The 17,090-nt window shown below is 36.5% G+C and overlaps 3 protein-coding genes across 3 annotated transcripts; 2 read left to right on the forward strand and 1 right to left on the reverse strand.

The window, feature by feature from the left end:
- Nucleotides 1–135: 135 nt before the first annotated feature.
- Nucleotides 136–1,035, reverse strand: LOC127096498 (uncharacterized). Its single transcript, XM_051035059.1, has one exon. It carries the CDS (start codon nucleotides 1,033–1,035, stop codon nucleotides 136–138), a length of 900 nt encoding a protein of 299 aa, XP_050891016.1.
- Nucleotides 1,036–3,272: 2,237 nt separating this feature from the next.
- Nucleotides 3,273–4,019, forward strand: LOC127096499 (uncharacterized). The gene is made up of 2 exons (XM_051035060.1): nucleotides 3,273–3,628; nucleotides 3,758–4,019. The coding sequence occupies exons 1-2, from the start codon at nucleotides 3,273–3,275 to the stop codon at nucleotides 4,017–4,019; spliced, it is 618 nt and encodes a 205-aa protein (XP_050891017.1).
- Nucleotides 4,020–14,203: 10,184 nt separating this feature from the next.
- LOC127096500 (uncharacterized) lies at nucleotides 14,204–15,492 on the forward strand. Its single transcript, XM_051035061.1, has 3 exons — nucleotides 14,204–14,454; nucleotides 14,584–14,993; nucleotides 15,146–15,492. The coding sequence occupies exons 1-3, from the start codon at nucleotides 14,204–14,206 to the stop codon at nucleotides 15,490–15,492; spliced, it is 1,008 nt and encodes a 335-aa protein (XP_050891018.1).
- Nucleotides 15,493–17,090: the final 1,598 nt, after the last annotated feature.

Genomic DNA, 17,090 nt, shown 5'->3' on the forward strand with positions numbered 1-17,090 from the left:
GCTCCATTAATGTAATCACAGAAAGGAAATTAAATAAATTCAAGCTAAAATAATAAACATATCAACCCCAATCATTGTGCTTTGTTGTATTACAATCAGAAAAGAGTAATTACATTTGATCTATAGAGAAATCATTTACAAAGACGACGAAAGCGAAATACACTCAACATCTTGATCCGTCGTTTCGCGTTCTCTAACGGCATAGGGCATTCTACTATCAAAGTAAAAAACAGTTGTAACAACATAACTAAAAACCACCGTTAACCCATAAGAACAGATCAAAACCGTTTTATCCCAAACACCCAAATTCGAACCCTCCAACAACCCTTCCATTTTTCGGTTTATAAAACCCGAAACCATAACAAACAAAACTGAAATTAACCACCCGAATACCAATCTCTTCCCTCGCATCAAACCCGACCCGACAGTTATCGCATTCCATCCGGATCTCTCTTCCGCAACGGAAACCACCAGGCCCAACCCCATAACCGCCATCAGATAAACCTCAAACCCCGCACCAATCGCCATAACAACAAACCGCGATTCTCGCGACACGAATACCGAAGCAACGACACGTGGCACGGGGGAGAACATCAACAAGACGACGTAAACAAAAATAGCGGTAACCAACGGGCGCTTCCAGTTATCTTTCACGGCGTTAACGGTTGAGTTAACGGTAACAGTTTTGCCTTGGAGGGAGGAGATTGTTGTGTGGACGGAGGAGAGAACGGCGGCGAGTGAGAGCGGGAAACAGAGAAGGAAAAAGAGTGATCTGACGCGGAGGAGGTAGACGGCGTTGTCTCGAGACTCGTGCCATACGTGACGCGCTTCCATGAGAGTGGATGTGAGAGTGGCTAGGGCTTCGAGATGGTAGATATGATAACGGAGTGTGTGAGTGGTGAAGGAGAGAGTGAAGAGGAGAAAAGAGAGAGGGAGTGTTGTGAATGAAGCGATGTAAAGGAAGATGAGTTTGTTGTTGTGAATCACTCGAAGTGGCTCTAACACAACCCAAACATCTTTTGATTTTCCCAACATTTCTTTTCTTCTTGTTGTTGCTATTAATGATGTTGCGGGTTCAATTATAACATCTATTTATTACGGAGGAGGATTGTCGTTCGTTCCACTCTGCAACTTGTCACGTTATAAAAAGTGCTTCAGTTTCTCTCTCTCTCACTCGTTAAATACAAGTATTAATTTATTTATCTATGAAAACTTTTTATTTTCTTTTCAGTGTAGCCTATTTTTTTTTCCTGTTTTATCTTTTTTTATTCAAATTATTTTTTTAAACAAAATTATAATAAGAGGTGTTTAAAAAAGAGTGACATGCTAAACCGATGACATTGTGTCGTGTAAGAGGTGTTTAATTCACACCAGCATCTAATTAATTTCATTTGATTTAATAGATATCTTTTGATTGAAATAATATTGTCATTCTTCTTTATTTTTTTTTTTTTATAATGATTGAACAACCATTTATAATTTATAAATTATATTATACTTCACTTCTTCCCTTTTATTCAAATGCAATTAGAAGGTTAAGACACAACAGAAGAATGATAAATGAGAGGGAGTTGGGTCCATGGTGCTTCCATCAAGAACATAAAGAGAAAAATTAAAAGGTAGAAGAAGAAATGATTTTGCCTCCAACACTGTTACGTATGGTCTTGGATGCAATATTCAATCTGTCTTATATGTACTTTTAATTTTGTAAACTAACGGATGAAAATGAAAATTTACCATGAAAAGCAATAATAAAATGAATATGAATTAAAAAGGAGACAATGACTCTCGAATTATATTTAAGTCTTGAATGGTCTATTCATATTTCATTATTCCTCTAAAAATAGATATGCCACAGTGAGTGATTTTCCAAAAATACTCTTATTTTCCTTTTTAAATAAATAATAACAAAATACAATCCATAAAATTGATGGTTATGGTACCTAACTTCCATGGGTTTCCACTATAAAGAAAAGTTAATTTGCGTCCTTCAAAATAACCGCCTCATTAAAAAACAAAATCTATATACTCCATCAAACATGTGACTCCATGCAAGAGAAGTAGATCAAAATGAATACAAGAATACATGTTGTCATCGCAGAAACTTACATTAGAAAATCGTATGGGGGCAAAAACTATATTCTATTTCTTCTCTTTTTCCATCTCTTTTTGAGCTATCTTAATTTCTTCTTTTCAATTGATATATTTTTATTCTATATTTTTTTTGCATTCAATTTAATTTTGATTCTGATTAATTATATTTTTATATATAATTTTTTATTCCCAATTTTTATTTTTGATATTTAATTATAAGTGAATTGCTTGCACAAGTTTATATTTACATAATGTTCTTTTTTTCTTTTAGAGTAGAGATCTTTATGGCAAATTGAAAGAAACATGTAATCTACGACGGTGCTTTCATTTAAGAGAACGTCAAAGAGAAAGACGGACACAAAATGCAAGACATCGAAGACAGCGGATGAGTGTTGAGCAAAGACAACAAGAATTGACTATAAGGCGTTCGAATTACAGACAAAATAAAGACAAAGGAAAACAAGTTCAAACATGTGATCTTTCTGATATGAGAACCATGATACCATTTCAAGACTTGACAAATGCCAATCTTGCTTCTCGATTTTATCAAAGAGCACATGACAGTGAAGTTGGACCGAATACCACATATGCCAACTGCGTTCCATCCGCGGGTTAGAAACTTTAAATTATTGTATAGATTATACTTTAATACTTCATGTTAAAAAGATATCAATTAATTATGCAAAAATAATTGGTTGAAATGTTAATTCAATACTAATTTACAGATCAAAATTTTACATACCCGATTTTCCAACAAAATGATAACCACGAAGCAAGACCATTTATAAGAAATATTGATGATATTGATTGTGGTAAGTATAATTCTGTCTATACTCAAATTGATAGTAACACACATTTAGATTTATATATTGTTGTTATTTTTCAACTATAACTCTATATTAAAGTCAGTACTTTCTTTTATAGAATCACATTCGTAAAATATGAATTCACATGTTAAAACTCACGAAACACAAACAATTTTTGATCAAGGTACGATTATGTATTCTTAATCCATACCATATATTGTATGTTTTTATTTAAATATTATTTCATGTTAGTCGCCATGTATATAATAAGTATATTTCTTTTAATGCATGTTTTGTATGTAATAAAACACATAATCACGATATATTTTTCAAGCAAGACATAACATTGTTAGAAATTTTCGAAATACTGTTATGACAATCAAATCCCTACTTCCTACTTTGAGTGAGAGTAGACGATGCAATGCAAAATTGTTTCATAGAGAATCTCAAGATATGTGTTGCAAAGGTGGAAAGGTGACGATTTCACAAGTGACTGCTCCTGACGAGTTGTTACAGTTATTTTTAGACAGTTCTACTGAAGGAAGACATTTTAGACAACATATTAGAAGTTATAACCATGTAATTTCGTTTACTTCACTAGGTGTTCATGTCGACGAAAGTTTGGTTGCAATTGGTCGTGGTATTCACACATTTTATGCTCAAGGCGCAATTTATCACAAAATAGGAGGTTTTCATCCGAATCAAGGTTCAAGGCCACATTACTTGCAGTTATGCATTTATGATACCGATCATGAGCTTCAAAATAGGATGAGGGCAAACCCAATACTTAACTAAGCCATAGTGTATAAATTGCAAAAACTACTCCACCAATGCAACCCGTTTGTTATTGTGTTTAGGCAGCTTGCACTAGAGCCAAATATTGAAGAATGTAGGTTACTCATTAAAGAACATCCATCAAATCAACCCCAATATAGTCTCCCTTCAGCTTCCCAAGTCGCAACAATTGTTATAGGCGGTGGTGATGAAGATAGAATAGAACGTGGAAGAGATATAAATGTCATCAACTGTGATGGAAAGCTAACAAAGGTTCAAGAAACAATGAGGTATTATGATCCTTTACAGTATCCTATATTGTTACCGTTTAGAACATATGGTTGAGACATAGAAACAAAAACTAATGTTGGAAAAAATGTTACATGCTGATCGGAAAAATAGCAAGTGTATTATTTTGCCTATTATAGTAATAACGGGTAAATTTCCCGAATGTCGATCTCAAGGACTGCACGTTAATATCGAGTTCAAATTATCATTCAATTAAACAAAAAGTATGATTTGGATTTTTAGATTCAAAATTATAAAAATAAAGGCAAAGGCAAATAAGGATGAAACTAAGGGTTTGCAGGGTAAGAGGAACAATGCCAGGGTAGGTGTATGATTTATCCCTGTAACAACACTGAGTCACTATTGCATCAACAAATATCAATTACTACCAGTTCTCAAGGGTATTTTCTCCCAAGTCCTTGGTGAGAAAACCTTTAATCAATCTACCCTAATTTCTATGTCCATAGGCAATTAAGGTGAAGTTAAGCTTTATTATATCAAGAACACTCTGGTTCATACAGGGTATCCCTAGTCCTAGGTGATATCTACTCCAGAGTAACCTTATGAAAACCTTATCAATGACGGTCCAACCTAATTAATAGCTGTTTACTGTGGAAATTGGTAAACAACCGCTGGTCCTCCCTAGGCTTTAAAACAAAGGGTTACTTGCAGGATCGACCAGTTGATCCTAGGACATGCGCTAGTGCAAGTGAGGCTTGTCCAACTCGACATAATGACTTTGTGAGGAACGACTCCTAACAAAGTGTCGAACAAGCGTAGGGTTTTTCCACACGAACGGTTTAGATAATGTTATCGCCTATAGGTGACTCGTGATCGACAACGCTATAACATTCAAAAGAGGTATACGACGAACACGCTTTTGGTAAACTCTATTATCGTAATAGAATCAGTGTCGACAGCGTAAACGACAACGTAAAATGATAACTCAAAAGTAAATGAAATTAAGATAAAATGTTCAACGGGAACAATTGAAAAGTAAGGAAGTTGCATTGAAATAAATGTGGTGATTCACGTACATAACACTCTAAAAAAACTCTTGCTTCCTCGCGCTGGAAATGAGAAGTTTTCTTACAAGTGATTTTCAGTACAAAGTGAACACCCTGAGCTTCTCGTGGGACATTCTATTTATACTAATACTAAAGGAACTGCTCATAAGCTAAAACTCCTAGAAACTAGCAGATGTTATGTCACACGATCTGCATAACCGTTGCACCCATGTCTTGCTAACTGCTCTAGATTCTGGCGCTCTTATTCTTTTTGTAACCGCTGGTTATTTTAAATTTCAAATTTCTCCCGCCCAGACGTTAGTGCGATGCTGTCTTCTGCACATTTGGCTCTAATTCTTTAAGTCCTAAACTTCACGTTGGTCGACAAAAATGGCCTGTCGACCAGACCAGCTTCTCTTGTCGGCTTCATCCTTTGACTTGTGTTTTTCCTACTCTTGCTTGCCTCCAACACCTCTTCATCCTTTGATGGGGTATGCCCCCAAATTCACAGGACTCTGTCATTACCTATGCTTTCAGCATGCCTTAGAGATTTTTCATGGTAACAATAGCCATAAAACAATCTCGATTGGTCCGAAAGAGAAAGCATTAAACACATCAAAATGTTACCGTAAGAATAATATTATAAATGCAAAAGTATACTCAAATTCGTTACAATTCTAAATCAGGGACACCCCCTAGCATTGGGGGGTTTAGCTACTCATATTGTTTAAAACAAATGCAAGATAAAAATTACACATTACAAGTATTTGGATGACTTTGATCTTCAATCGCTTCCGCTCAAGAAAACCTTCAGCTCTCTGAATGCCTTGCTCTCTGAAATCCTTGATTGCTTGACAATACTGTGTTTTGCCTCGTTCCAAGATGATATTTTCTTTGGTAGAAGGTTCTCTTATATAGTGAAAATTCCAAGCAATAGGTGGACATGCCCAAAAATCTCTCTGCAACCCGATAACCAAAAGCCTGATGAAAAGGGAAAATTTTGGGCTTGGGTCGACACGACCCGTGTCAGCTGACATGGGTGGCTGTGTCAGCTCACTGCTTCACTTGACACACCCATGGGGGCTTGACACGGTATGGGATAAGGCCTGACATGAGCCGTGTCAGGCTACTGTTTTCTTGCTTCATTCTCATTCTGCCTGACATGACCCGTGTCAGGTGACACGGGTGGCCGTGTCAGGCCTCCTGTATCGGGATTTTTCCATTCCTTTGCTTGCTAGAATTCCACACTGTCTCGCTCCAAGTTCCTCGGTTCTTCCACCTGGACCTGTTGGACAAAAACACAGACATCCTACGCATAAAATCACGAAAATATAAAATAAAACTGACAATTAATAAAATTGCTTAAATAACTTACAGGAATGAAAATTAACTTTAAAGGTACCATAATGCGTACACAGTGTCTCAAAATCCTTGGTTTCTTGTCGGATAAGCAACGAAAATATAGTGAAAATGGTGACTGATCACAACCCCAAACTTAGCTCATTGCTTGTCCTCAAGTAATGTCCTATATGACAAAGTGTCACTTCCCAACATTTGTATTCTTACCATGATACTACTGAGATCTTTCGCCAGCGCCTTCACTCCCCCTTGTATAGTTCCTGCTTTTCCTAATGAGTTTTCTGTCGCATTTCCTCATCGAGATACCACTTCACCTGTCAGCTTACATCACACTCTCACCAAGTCTCTCGGGGTTTAAGTGTTTTCACCCCCAATTCAGAATATGCAATATCAACTCATAAATCTGAATAATTTCTCCTTTCATATCCACTACATATAACACACGCTTTTTAAGGTCTTTCGGGTTGTAACGGGGTTTGGGTTATGGTGTGGATATTCCAAACAAAACGGTAAACAAGTGGTTTTTGGTTCAGAGTCAATTTTACTATTATTTTTACTGTGTTTGTTCGTTTTCTTTCTTTTCCTTTATTATATATTTTTTTATAGCTCGGGTTTTTCTTTTCTATTCTTGTTTTTCAATCGAGTGTCCTTCTTTGGCCCGTGCCTCTTTTGAACCCTCAAGTTTATTTTCTCGATGATTCTCTTTTTTTTCCACACTCACCTTGGCTTTTGAAACTTATGGGGTTTTACCCCAAACTTAGAATTTCAACACAACTTTAATAATATCAACTTGACTCCGAACAAGGTAAGGAAGTGTTTTGGCCGCGGGGTACATTTACGGGGTTAAACAAACAATGGATACATGCTCAAATGGGGTTAACAAAGGATAACATTAACGGGATGGCTAGAAAGGCTCAGAGCTATAATCAAACAACGTGCCTCAGTGTGTGTATACATGAAGTGAAACTCCCAGAGAACCTACGCAAAGTTAGAGTGATAAAGACATACCTGACTATCACTCATGATGACAAATGTGTTTGGCCTTTTATGCATTTACCATGTTAGGTAAAGCTTGACAACATCCACAGTACTTCGAGTATGGTGCGACTTCTTACTCAACTCGGAATGCACAGGGAACCTACATTAGTTGAGCTTTAGAAATTGCGTCTGATCTTTTCTTCAGCAGTATCGACTTTCTGAGAAGATCCTTCACAACAAGCAAGAGTAAGTGAAGTGATCATTTCATCCACTACAGCTATTGATCATTACCTCATCCCACTATAATACCAAGAACCTGAAATACATGCAACAGATGATACCCGACAGTAAAAATAAACTAAATATGAACGGTAAAAATTGGGAACTAATCAAATAAAACATAAAACAGAAAAAAAATGTAAAAAGCATATGAAAACCTCCCCCACACTTGAACTAAACATTGACCTCAATGTTTTAGAATAGTATAGAAGGAGGGTGAGTCACAGTGCCCCACTAAGGGGGATGGGGCAGAAAGTGCAACATGCCCACACGAAATTCAAAATTTTCAACCTTTTCCATGTGAGTACCTTCGCTCTTTTATGCAAGGCACTGTGCAAACCTAAAATAACAAACAAATACAAACAATAATTAAAACTAGTAATGCGTGGGTTGCCTCCCACGAAGAGCTTCGTTTAACGTCACGTGGCTCGATGATTCATTCCCCTTGTTACGGGGGGTTCTTCAGCCTCCAAACCTTGTTGCACCTCTTGTCCAAAACTAGGAAGCTGTCTCTTTCATCCGCATGGATTCTTTTGTGCCACAAGTCCTTTTTAACCTTCATCTCCTTACCATGTTTTCGTTTTTTCTTCTTTCTCTTGGTTTTTGGAATAAAGATGGGAGTATTTCCATTCAGGGTGGCTAATGGCAGTGATGAGAGTCGAGAGGACCTTCATGCATCTTTCTTTGATGTTGGCATGTTACTCTGCCTTCTCGCCTCTGTCCTGATTAAGCCTACTTGATAGTGAGATTCTATATCTTCCTCTAGCTCCTGGTCTTCAATAGCATTCAATGTTATCTCTTTGTTGTGAGCTTTCAAGGTTAACGTGCCCTGGTCCATATCAAGTTTGCATCAACTTGTCTGCATGAAAGGTTGACCCAGAATGATGGGTGCCTCATCATCTTCAGGTATGTCTAGGATTACAAAATCAACAGGAAAAATCAAGTCCTCTATTGTTACTAATACGTCTTCTGCTATACCATATGCATCCTTTCTTGAGTGATCCGCCAACTTCAAATTGGTCTTTATATCACTGACATTTATAATACCCAACCTGTGATAGATTGATAATGGCATCAGACTCACACTAGCTCCCAAATCTATTAGTACCTTTTTGAAGGTTCTTTCTTTAATTGTGCATGGTACTGTTACCGTTCCCGGATCCTTTTGTTTGTTATGAATTTTCTTCCCCAGTGAGTTTGCACTATACTTTTCCTTCCAGGCTACCTGTTCTCCTGCTGTTGGTTTCTTTTCAGCCATTACCTCTTCCATGAATTTCTTGTACATGGGCATTCTTTTGAGTGCTTCAAACAAAGACATATGACCCTCAACCTTTTTGAACATTGTCATGAATTTCTCCAAGTCTGACTCGCTTGGTTCCTTCTTAGTCACTCTATGAGGGTAGAGCAACTTAATCGCCGGTTTAGTCTCCTTTGTAATTTCCTCTTCAGTCGGCTCGCCCGGTGATATATTTCTTTTTTCTTTTTAGCAACCTTTTTCTTTTTCGTCGTGACAATACTAATATTCTTTTGACCTCTCGGATTTTGAACTGTTTCACTTGGTAAGGAACCTGGTGTTCGAGAACTTGCTAGTTGTTGTGCTATCTGCCCCAGTTGAACTTCAAGATTCTTTAGAGAGGCGGTGGTGTTTTTCTGATTGTTTCTCGTCTCTTCTTCAAATTGCCTATTTTGAGCTGCCATGTTTTTAATGGAAATCTCCCAGTCTGCTTTCCTTGGAGCTTGCTGTTGTTGATATTGAGTTTGATATTGACCTTGACTCTGTTGTGGAACATTCCGTTGTTGATCTTTCTAGGAGAAGTTTGGATGATTCTTCCAACCTAGATCGTAAGTGTTAGAGTAGGGGTTATTCTGCTTTAAGAATTTTATCTCTTCAATTTGTTAAGGAGTTGCAAAGCAGTACACAGTGTGGTGAGGTCCATTACAGATTTCACAAGTGATGGTCTGAGCAGGTTGAATTTGGGCTACCTGTTGAGTACCTATATTCATCGCTTTCAATTTCTTCTCCACTTCAGCAACGACTGTATCTTCTAAACGGATTTTATTTGCTTCTACTTTCAGGTCAATGACTCCTTCTGGTTTGCTTGTACACCTATCATATGATTCCAGATGCTCATTTGCGGCTATCGCTTCAATGATCCTTTTAATACCGATGGTTGTTGAGAAATTTGTTGAGCCACCGGCTGCTGTATCAATTAACTGTTTTGTCTTTATTTTCAGCCCATTCACAAACATCTGCATTTGTTCAGTCTGATCCATATTATGAGTTGGGCACGCTACCAGGACCCTTTTGATTCTTTTGTAGGTATCTCCCAAAGACTCATCATCTTTCTGTTTGAAGTTCAAGATTTCATACCTTTTTTCTTAGAAATACTGATGCGGGAAACCACTCATTTAAGAAAGTAGTTTCCATCTCTTCCCATGATGTGATACTGCCAGCTGGTAGAGAGTAGAACCACTCTTCCGCCTCTTTAGATAAAGTGAACGAGAACATTCTTAACTTCTTTACTTCATCAGTATGACCACCAATTTTCAAAGTAGTACTCATGGTCAGGAATCTCTGCAGGTGCTTGTTGGCATCTTCATTAACCTTTCCGGTGAAAGATTTTCTCTCAAGTTGATTGATTGTGCTAGGATGTAGTTGAAAGTTCGTCACATTCACCGGTTGGTTGACAATGGTCAATCTACCACCCGACGCATTTGCACCTCTATAATCACCTAGGAGTCTTTCCGGAGGTGGAAGCGGTGGAACTGGAGGAATTTCAACCATGGTTTCTTTTTCTGAATTTGAGTGATCAGAGGGAACTTCTTCTTTGGAATCCACTCCAGCGTTTCTGCTTCTCCGATGAAGGATTCTCTCGATTTCTGCGTCAAAAAGAAATTCCGGTGAGGGCTCTCCTCGCATACACAGATTAGTGAATTAAATTATATAAATGACAGAAAATTAATTTTATTGCAGAGCAACAAAATTTTAATTGAACTAAAAGTTAAACTCTATATTTTGGCAGTCCCCGACAACGGCGCCAAAAACTTGATCGAAAAAATAGCAAGTGTACTATTTTGTCTATTATAGTAATAACGGGTAAATTCCCCGAATGTCGATCTCAAGGACTGCACGTTAATATCGAGTTCAAATTATCATTAAATTAAACAAAAAATATGATTTGGGTTTTTAGATTCAAAATTATAAAAACAAAGGCAAAGGCAAATAAGGATGAAAATAAGAGTTTGCAGGGTAAGAGGAACAATGCCAGGGAAGGTGTATGATTTATCCCTGTAACAACTCTGAGTCACTATTGCATCAACAAATATCAATTACTACTAGTTCTCAAGGGTATTTTCTCCCAAGTCCTTGGTGAGAAAACCTTTAATCAATCTACCCTAATTTCTATGTCCATGGGCAATTAAGGTGAAGTTAAACTTTATTATATCAAGAACACTCTGGTTCATACAGGGTATCCCTAGTCCTAGGTGATATCTAATGCAGAGTAACCTTAAGAAAACCTTATCAATGGCGGTCCAGCCTAATTGATAACCACAAAATAATCTCGATTGGTCCGAAAGAGAAAGTATTAAACACATCATAAGATTACTGTAAGAATAATATTATAAGTGCAAAAGTATAATCAAATTCGTTATAATTCAAAATCAAGGACACCCCCTAGAATTGGGGGGTTTAGCTACTCATATTGTTCAAAACAAATGCAAGATGAAAATTACACATTACAAGTATTTGGATGCCTTTGATCTTCAATCGTTTCCGCTCAAGAAAACCTTCAGCTCTCTGAATGTCTTGCTCTCTGAAACCCTTGACTGCTTGACAATACTGTGTTTTGCCTCGTTCCAAGATGATATTTTCTTTGGTAGAAGGTTCTCTTATATAGTGAAAATTCCAAGCAATAGGTGGACATGTCCAAAAATCTCTCTGCAAGCCCGATAATCAAAAGCCCGATGAAAAGGGAAAATTTTGGGTTTGGGATGACACGGCCCGTGTCAACTGACACGGGTGGTCGTGTCAGCTCACTGCTTCACTTGACACGCCCATGGGGGCTCCACACGGTATGGAATAAGGCCTGACACGGGCCGTGTCAGACTACTATTTTTTTGCTTCATTCTCCTTCTGCATGACACGGGTGGCCGTGTCAGGCCTCTTGTATCGGGATTTTTCCATTACTTTGCTTGCCGGAATTCCACACTGTCTCGCTCCGAGTTCCTCGGTTCTTCCACCTGGACCTGTTGGACAAAAACACAGATATCCTACACGTAAAATCACGAAAATATAAAATAAATCTGACAATTAATAAAATTGCTTAAATAACTTAAGGGAATGAAAATGAACTTTATGCGTACACAGTGTCTCAAAATCCTTGGTTTCTTGTCGGATAAGCAACGAAAATATAGTGAAAATGGTGACTGATCACATGCCGAGAGTACTACAGTTATGTGCTTCAGGTACACGCTGAACTATTTTTCTAATAAATATACTTCTAAATATGTGAAAAAATAATTCAAGATTGATTATTTTATTCAATGTAGATTCGTCGTAATGATCTATCTGTATTGTTAAAATCGGGTCAACTTTTACAATAATATGTTGTAGACAATTATGTAAGGATTGAAACAGGAAGGTTGAGATGGATTCGAAAAAATCAAAATAATATTCGATCTGAGGTATATCAGGGGTTACAAGATGCATTGCACAATGGGGAGAATAACGTAGGTATTTAATATAACATATTATATTTATACATGAAGAGCGTATACTTTATGTTTACCACTATCGACACATTTAAGTTTTATACTTTTCATATATTTCTATAGATAATGTCGGACAAAGAACAATACTGCTATCGTCATTTATTGGCAGTAAGCGAGATATGACATAGAGATACCAAGATGGTTTAACCATTTTTCTTAACACTGGTAAACCAAATATATTCCTTACAATGACATGCAATCCTTCTTGGATTGAGATAACTTCCGAACTAGGCTTCCATAAAACCCCACAAGATCGACCTGATTTGCTAACAAGAATTTTTCGATCAAAATTTGAGCAGTTGAAGGATGCTGTCATTAACAAAGGAGTCTTAGGGAGGGTTAAAAGTTATATGTATGTAACCGAGTTTCAGAAACATGGACTACCACATGTGCATATGCTACTCATCTTGGATACTAATGACAAGTTACGAGAACCTGAAGAGTATGATAATATGGTGAAAGCAGAAATACCACGACATGAATCTGAACCAGAATTGTATGAAGCTGTGTTAAAACACATGATCCACGGGCCATGTGGAGTATTGAATCAAAGCTCTCCATGTATGAAGAATGGTCATTGTAAAAAAAGATACCCAAAGGACTTTTGTGAAGAGACGCATCATGGAAATGACTCATATCCTGAGTATAGGAGAAGGTTTAGTGATCCCATTTTTTAAATAGAAATAAGTATGTTGATAATAGATGGATGGTTCCTTATAATCCATGGTTGTTGTTGAAGTTCGATTGTCACATCAATGATGAGATTTGCAGCAACATCAAAAGTATTAAATATTTGAATAAATATGTTTACAAAGGTCCTGATCAAGTTGCAATGGAGGTTCACAGAGGTACATGTATGGATGAGATTCAATAATATGTTGATGCAAGATGGATTTGTGCTCCAGAGGCATTGTGAAAAATATTTAAATTCACACTTTACAAGTTATATCCCTCTGTTGAAAGACTATAAATCCACTTGCCAAATCATCATCAAGTGTGGTTCTATAAGCATCAAAGAATCACAGATGTACTTAATGATAACTAAAATGTAGTAACCATGCTCACTGAATTCTTTGCACTAAACCAAATGGATCCAAATTCTAGGAATTGTTTGTAGAGAGATATTATAGAGCATTATTGTTGGCTAAAAGGGGTCAAAAAATGGCAGCGAAGACGGACAAAACAAAAAGTTATTGGTCGAATCTATAGAGTATCTCCTTCAGAAGGTGAGAAATTTTATTTACGTGTTTTGTTGTCTCATTTAAGAGGTCCAACAAGCCGAGAATGTCTTCTTACACATAATGGTGCATGTTTTTTCACGTTCAAAAAAGCAGCAGAGGATTGGGGGTTATTAGAGAGTGACAATAGTATTCGTGAATGTATGCTTGAAGCATCAAATATGTGTATGCCATATGCTTTACGAAGGTTGTTTGTGACTGTTTTAATTTTTTGTGAACCAACTGATGTTAGAGGCCTATTTAATGAGTTTTATCCCTACATGGTGGAGGATTATCAAATGACAACTATTATTGTGGGAGATAACTTTTTAGATATGTTATTGAGGGAATTGAGAGATCTTTTGCTGCTACATGGAAAACTAATCAAAAACTATGATCTTCCAATGTTGACAATGGAAACAAATGAAGTCGGAGGAGTGCCAACAATTATTCAAGAAGAGTTGTCGGTCCAAATTCCAAATGAAGATATTCAATTTGTTGAGAAGTTAAATAATGACCAGATGAGTGCTTAAAATACAATTATGAATGCCATTCACCAAAAACAAAGTCAATTTTTGTTGTTTATGGTCCTGGAGGGAGAGGTAAAACTTTCCTTTATCAAACTATAATGGCAAATTTGAGACGTAATAGTGAAATTGTCTTAGCAACAGCTTCCTCAGGCATAACTGCTAAATTATTACTTGGTGGTAGAACTACACACTCTCGATTTGGGATCCCCATTGATATAGAGCCCCTTTCTATTTGCAAAATAACAAAGAATTATGACCTTGCAAAACTTATTAGAATAACCAATGTAATCGCTTGGGATGAAGCACCCATGATAAATAGATATTGCATGGAAGCATTAGATCCATCACTGTAAGATATTATGAATATCAATGCTCCATTTGGTGGAACAATAATGATCATGGGAGGATATTTTCTCTAAGTGCTTCCTGTTATTAAAAAAGTAAGTAAAGGACAAATGATTTCAGCATGTATTGTTAGGTCTCAATTATGGACCACCATAAAGATCCTACATTTGCGCCAAAATATGCGATCAATTCATGACCACGAGTTCCCACAGTTTCTGATGAGGATTGGAGATGGCAATGAATCTGCTAAAGAGGATGACATGGTCAAGATGTCTGCTAAAATTGTAATACCATGGGAAGGAGAAAGCTCCATAAAAAAGCTTATACAACATACATTTCCTCAATTAGAAAACCATGGATGGGATGCTTCATATATGGTGGAGAGAGGCATACTTACTCCCAAAAATTGTGATGTACATATGTTGAATGGCATGATTATTAATAAGTTCCCTGGAGATGAACATATTTTGTTATCTTTTGATGAGGTTGAGGGTGATACTCATAATCTATATCAACATGAATACTTACACACAATTGCTCCTGGTACTTTACCACCACATATTTTAAAGATAAAAATAGGGGTTCTGCTGATGTTGTTGCGAAACATAGACCCTAAATTTGGGTTGTGTAATGGGACAAGATTGTTATGTCGTGGTTTTTTTTTATGAATTTGCTTGATGTTGAAATACTTACAGGCCACAACGTTGGCAAAAGATCTTTCTTGCCAAGAATTAAGCTCAAAACCACTGATGGTGCGGGACTTCCTTTTGTGCTTATTAAAAAACAGTTTCCTGTCAAACTAAATTTTGCAATCACTATAAATAAATCACAAGGACAAATAATTCCTAATGTCGGAATTTATCTTCCACGATATGTTTTCAGTCACGGACAATTGTATGTTGCTTTATCAAGAGGTGTTTCGCGGGCTGCAACAAGAGTGCTAATTAAAGACGGAAAAGTAGATGGGAAAGAAGGGGATTTTACCAAAAATATAGTTTTTAAAGAAATTTTGTTGTCACAACCTCAAGTATTTATCTATTAAATCGTTCAACTATACTTTTTCAATGTCACACTTGGTGTGTACTCACTAGATTACACTATATTTTTGACTACTAAAATTTCTTCATTTGTTTTGCAGTGAAACGGGAGATATTTATGATTTCAGTTTCATGGTTGACATTCCTATTAAGCAACAATGTCACTTAATATCTTTGTTAATGTTTATGTTTATTTGGTTAATAAGCTGTGAGAAATATTTTTTTCTTCTTATTTTATCTAAATCTTCTTATTGTTCTGAACAATCTATAACAATATATAAACACAAAATTTAATTTTTGTGTAACCTATTTTGATTTTCCATAATACGGTATTCCTAACCATCAAATTATTCCACTCACATTATTGATTTTCTTGAAAAAACTGGTTGAATATAGTCACGTCACAATGCGGTTTTCTCAATTCAAACAAAATTTAATGCGTGAATATTACATATTGCAAACAAAATTTAATATGTATATGAATAAATATCATATGTTTCATCATATAAATAGTTTATATTAAAATCAAATTTATAAAAAGAGACACTGTTAATATTCTCACCCGTTAGCGCAATAAAAAAAAGCGGATAAACGGGCACAGAGTGCCCGTTTGGACGCTAGTAATAATAATAATAACAAACATAGAATAAAAATGAAAATGAAAATGAAAACAACTAAAAAGAAAAGATAAAAATTAAAGGTTGTGGGTTGCCTTCCATGTATCGCTTCGTTTAATGTCGGGAGCTCGACATCAATTTGGAACTGTGCTAATCTTTCGAAAGAGCAGGCAACTCCTATAATTTGTAACTCATGCAGAAATCCTTATTCTCTAAATTATGGTAGTGCTTAACTCGCTGCCCATTTACAACGAATGGTTCATTGATTTTACCTCTTATTTCCACAACTCCACTTTGGAAAACTCTCGCGACCTCAAAAGGGCCAGACCATCTAGAACAAAGTTTGCCTGGAAATAATTTGAGTCGAGAATTAAAGAGAAGGAATACGTCACCCTCATTGAATTCTCGCCTTGTAATTTGTTTATCATGCCACTGTTTGGTTCTTTCCTTATAAATACGGGCATTCTCATAGACATCTAATCTAAGTACTTCTAATTCATGGATATCCAAAATTCTTCTCTCGCATGCAGTTGTGTAATTCATGTTAAGGGTATTAATGGCCCAATAAGCTTTATGCTCGAGTTCCACAGGTAGGTGACATGATTTACCATAAACTAGTTTGAATGGTGTTATTCATATCGAGGTTATGTAAGTTGTCCTGTAAGCCCACATAGCTTCATGAAGTTTTACAGATCAATCTTTCCTTAAGGTTGCAACGGTTTTATCTAAAATTAGTTTGATTTCTCTATTGGAAACTTCAACTTGTCCACTTGTTTGAGGGTGATACGACGTTGCTACACGGTGTCAGACTCCATATTTCAACAACAATCTTTCGAAGATTCTGGAAATGAAGTGAGATTCTTCGTCGCTAATCACAAGTCTTGGTACACCAAATCTAGGGAGATTTGATTCTTGAAAAGTTTAATTACTACTCGTGCATCATTAGTGGGAGAGGCTACAACCTCGATCCATTTTGATACGTAATC

The sequence above is a fragment of the Lathyrus oleraceus genome, chromosome 6, assembly GCF_024323335.1.
Source record: "Lathyrus oleraceus cultivar Zhongwan6 chromosome 6, CAAS_Psat_ZW6_1.0, whole genome shotgun sequence".
In the NCBI taxonomy this organism is placed as follows: Eukaryota; Viridiplantae; Streptophyta; class Magnoliopsida; order Fabales; family Fabaceae; genus Lathyrus; species Lathyrus oleraceus.

Coding starts and splice junctions, on each gene's coding strand:
- LOC127096498 (XM_051035059.1), bottom strand. CDS start 1,035: ATGTTGGGAAAATCAAAAGATGTTTGGGTTGTGTTAGAGCCACTTCGA.
- LOC127096499 (XM_051035060.1), top strand. CDS start 3,273: ATGACAATCAAATCCCTACTTCCTACTTTGAGTGAGAGTAGACGATGC. Junction 3,629..3,757: donor TCAAGGCCACATTACTTGCA/GTTATGCATTTA, acceptor TATTGTGTTTAG/GCAGCTTGCACTAGAGCCAA.
- LOC127096500 (XM_051035061.1), top strand. CDS start 14,204: ATGGCAAATTTGAGACGTAATAGTGAAATTGTCTTAGCAACAGCTTCC. Junction 14,455..14,583: donor GAAGCATTAGATCCATCACT/GTAAGATATTAT, acceptor ATGTATTGTTAG/GTCTCAATTATGGACCACCA. Junction 14,994..15,145: donor CTTACACACAATTGCTCCTG/GTACTTTACCAC, acceptor AAATACTTACAG/GCCACAACGTTGGCAAAAGA.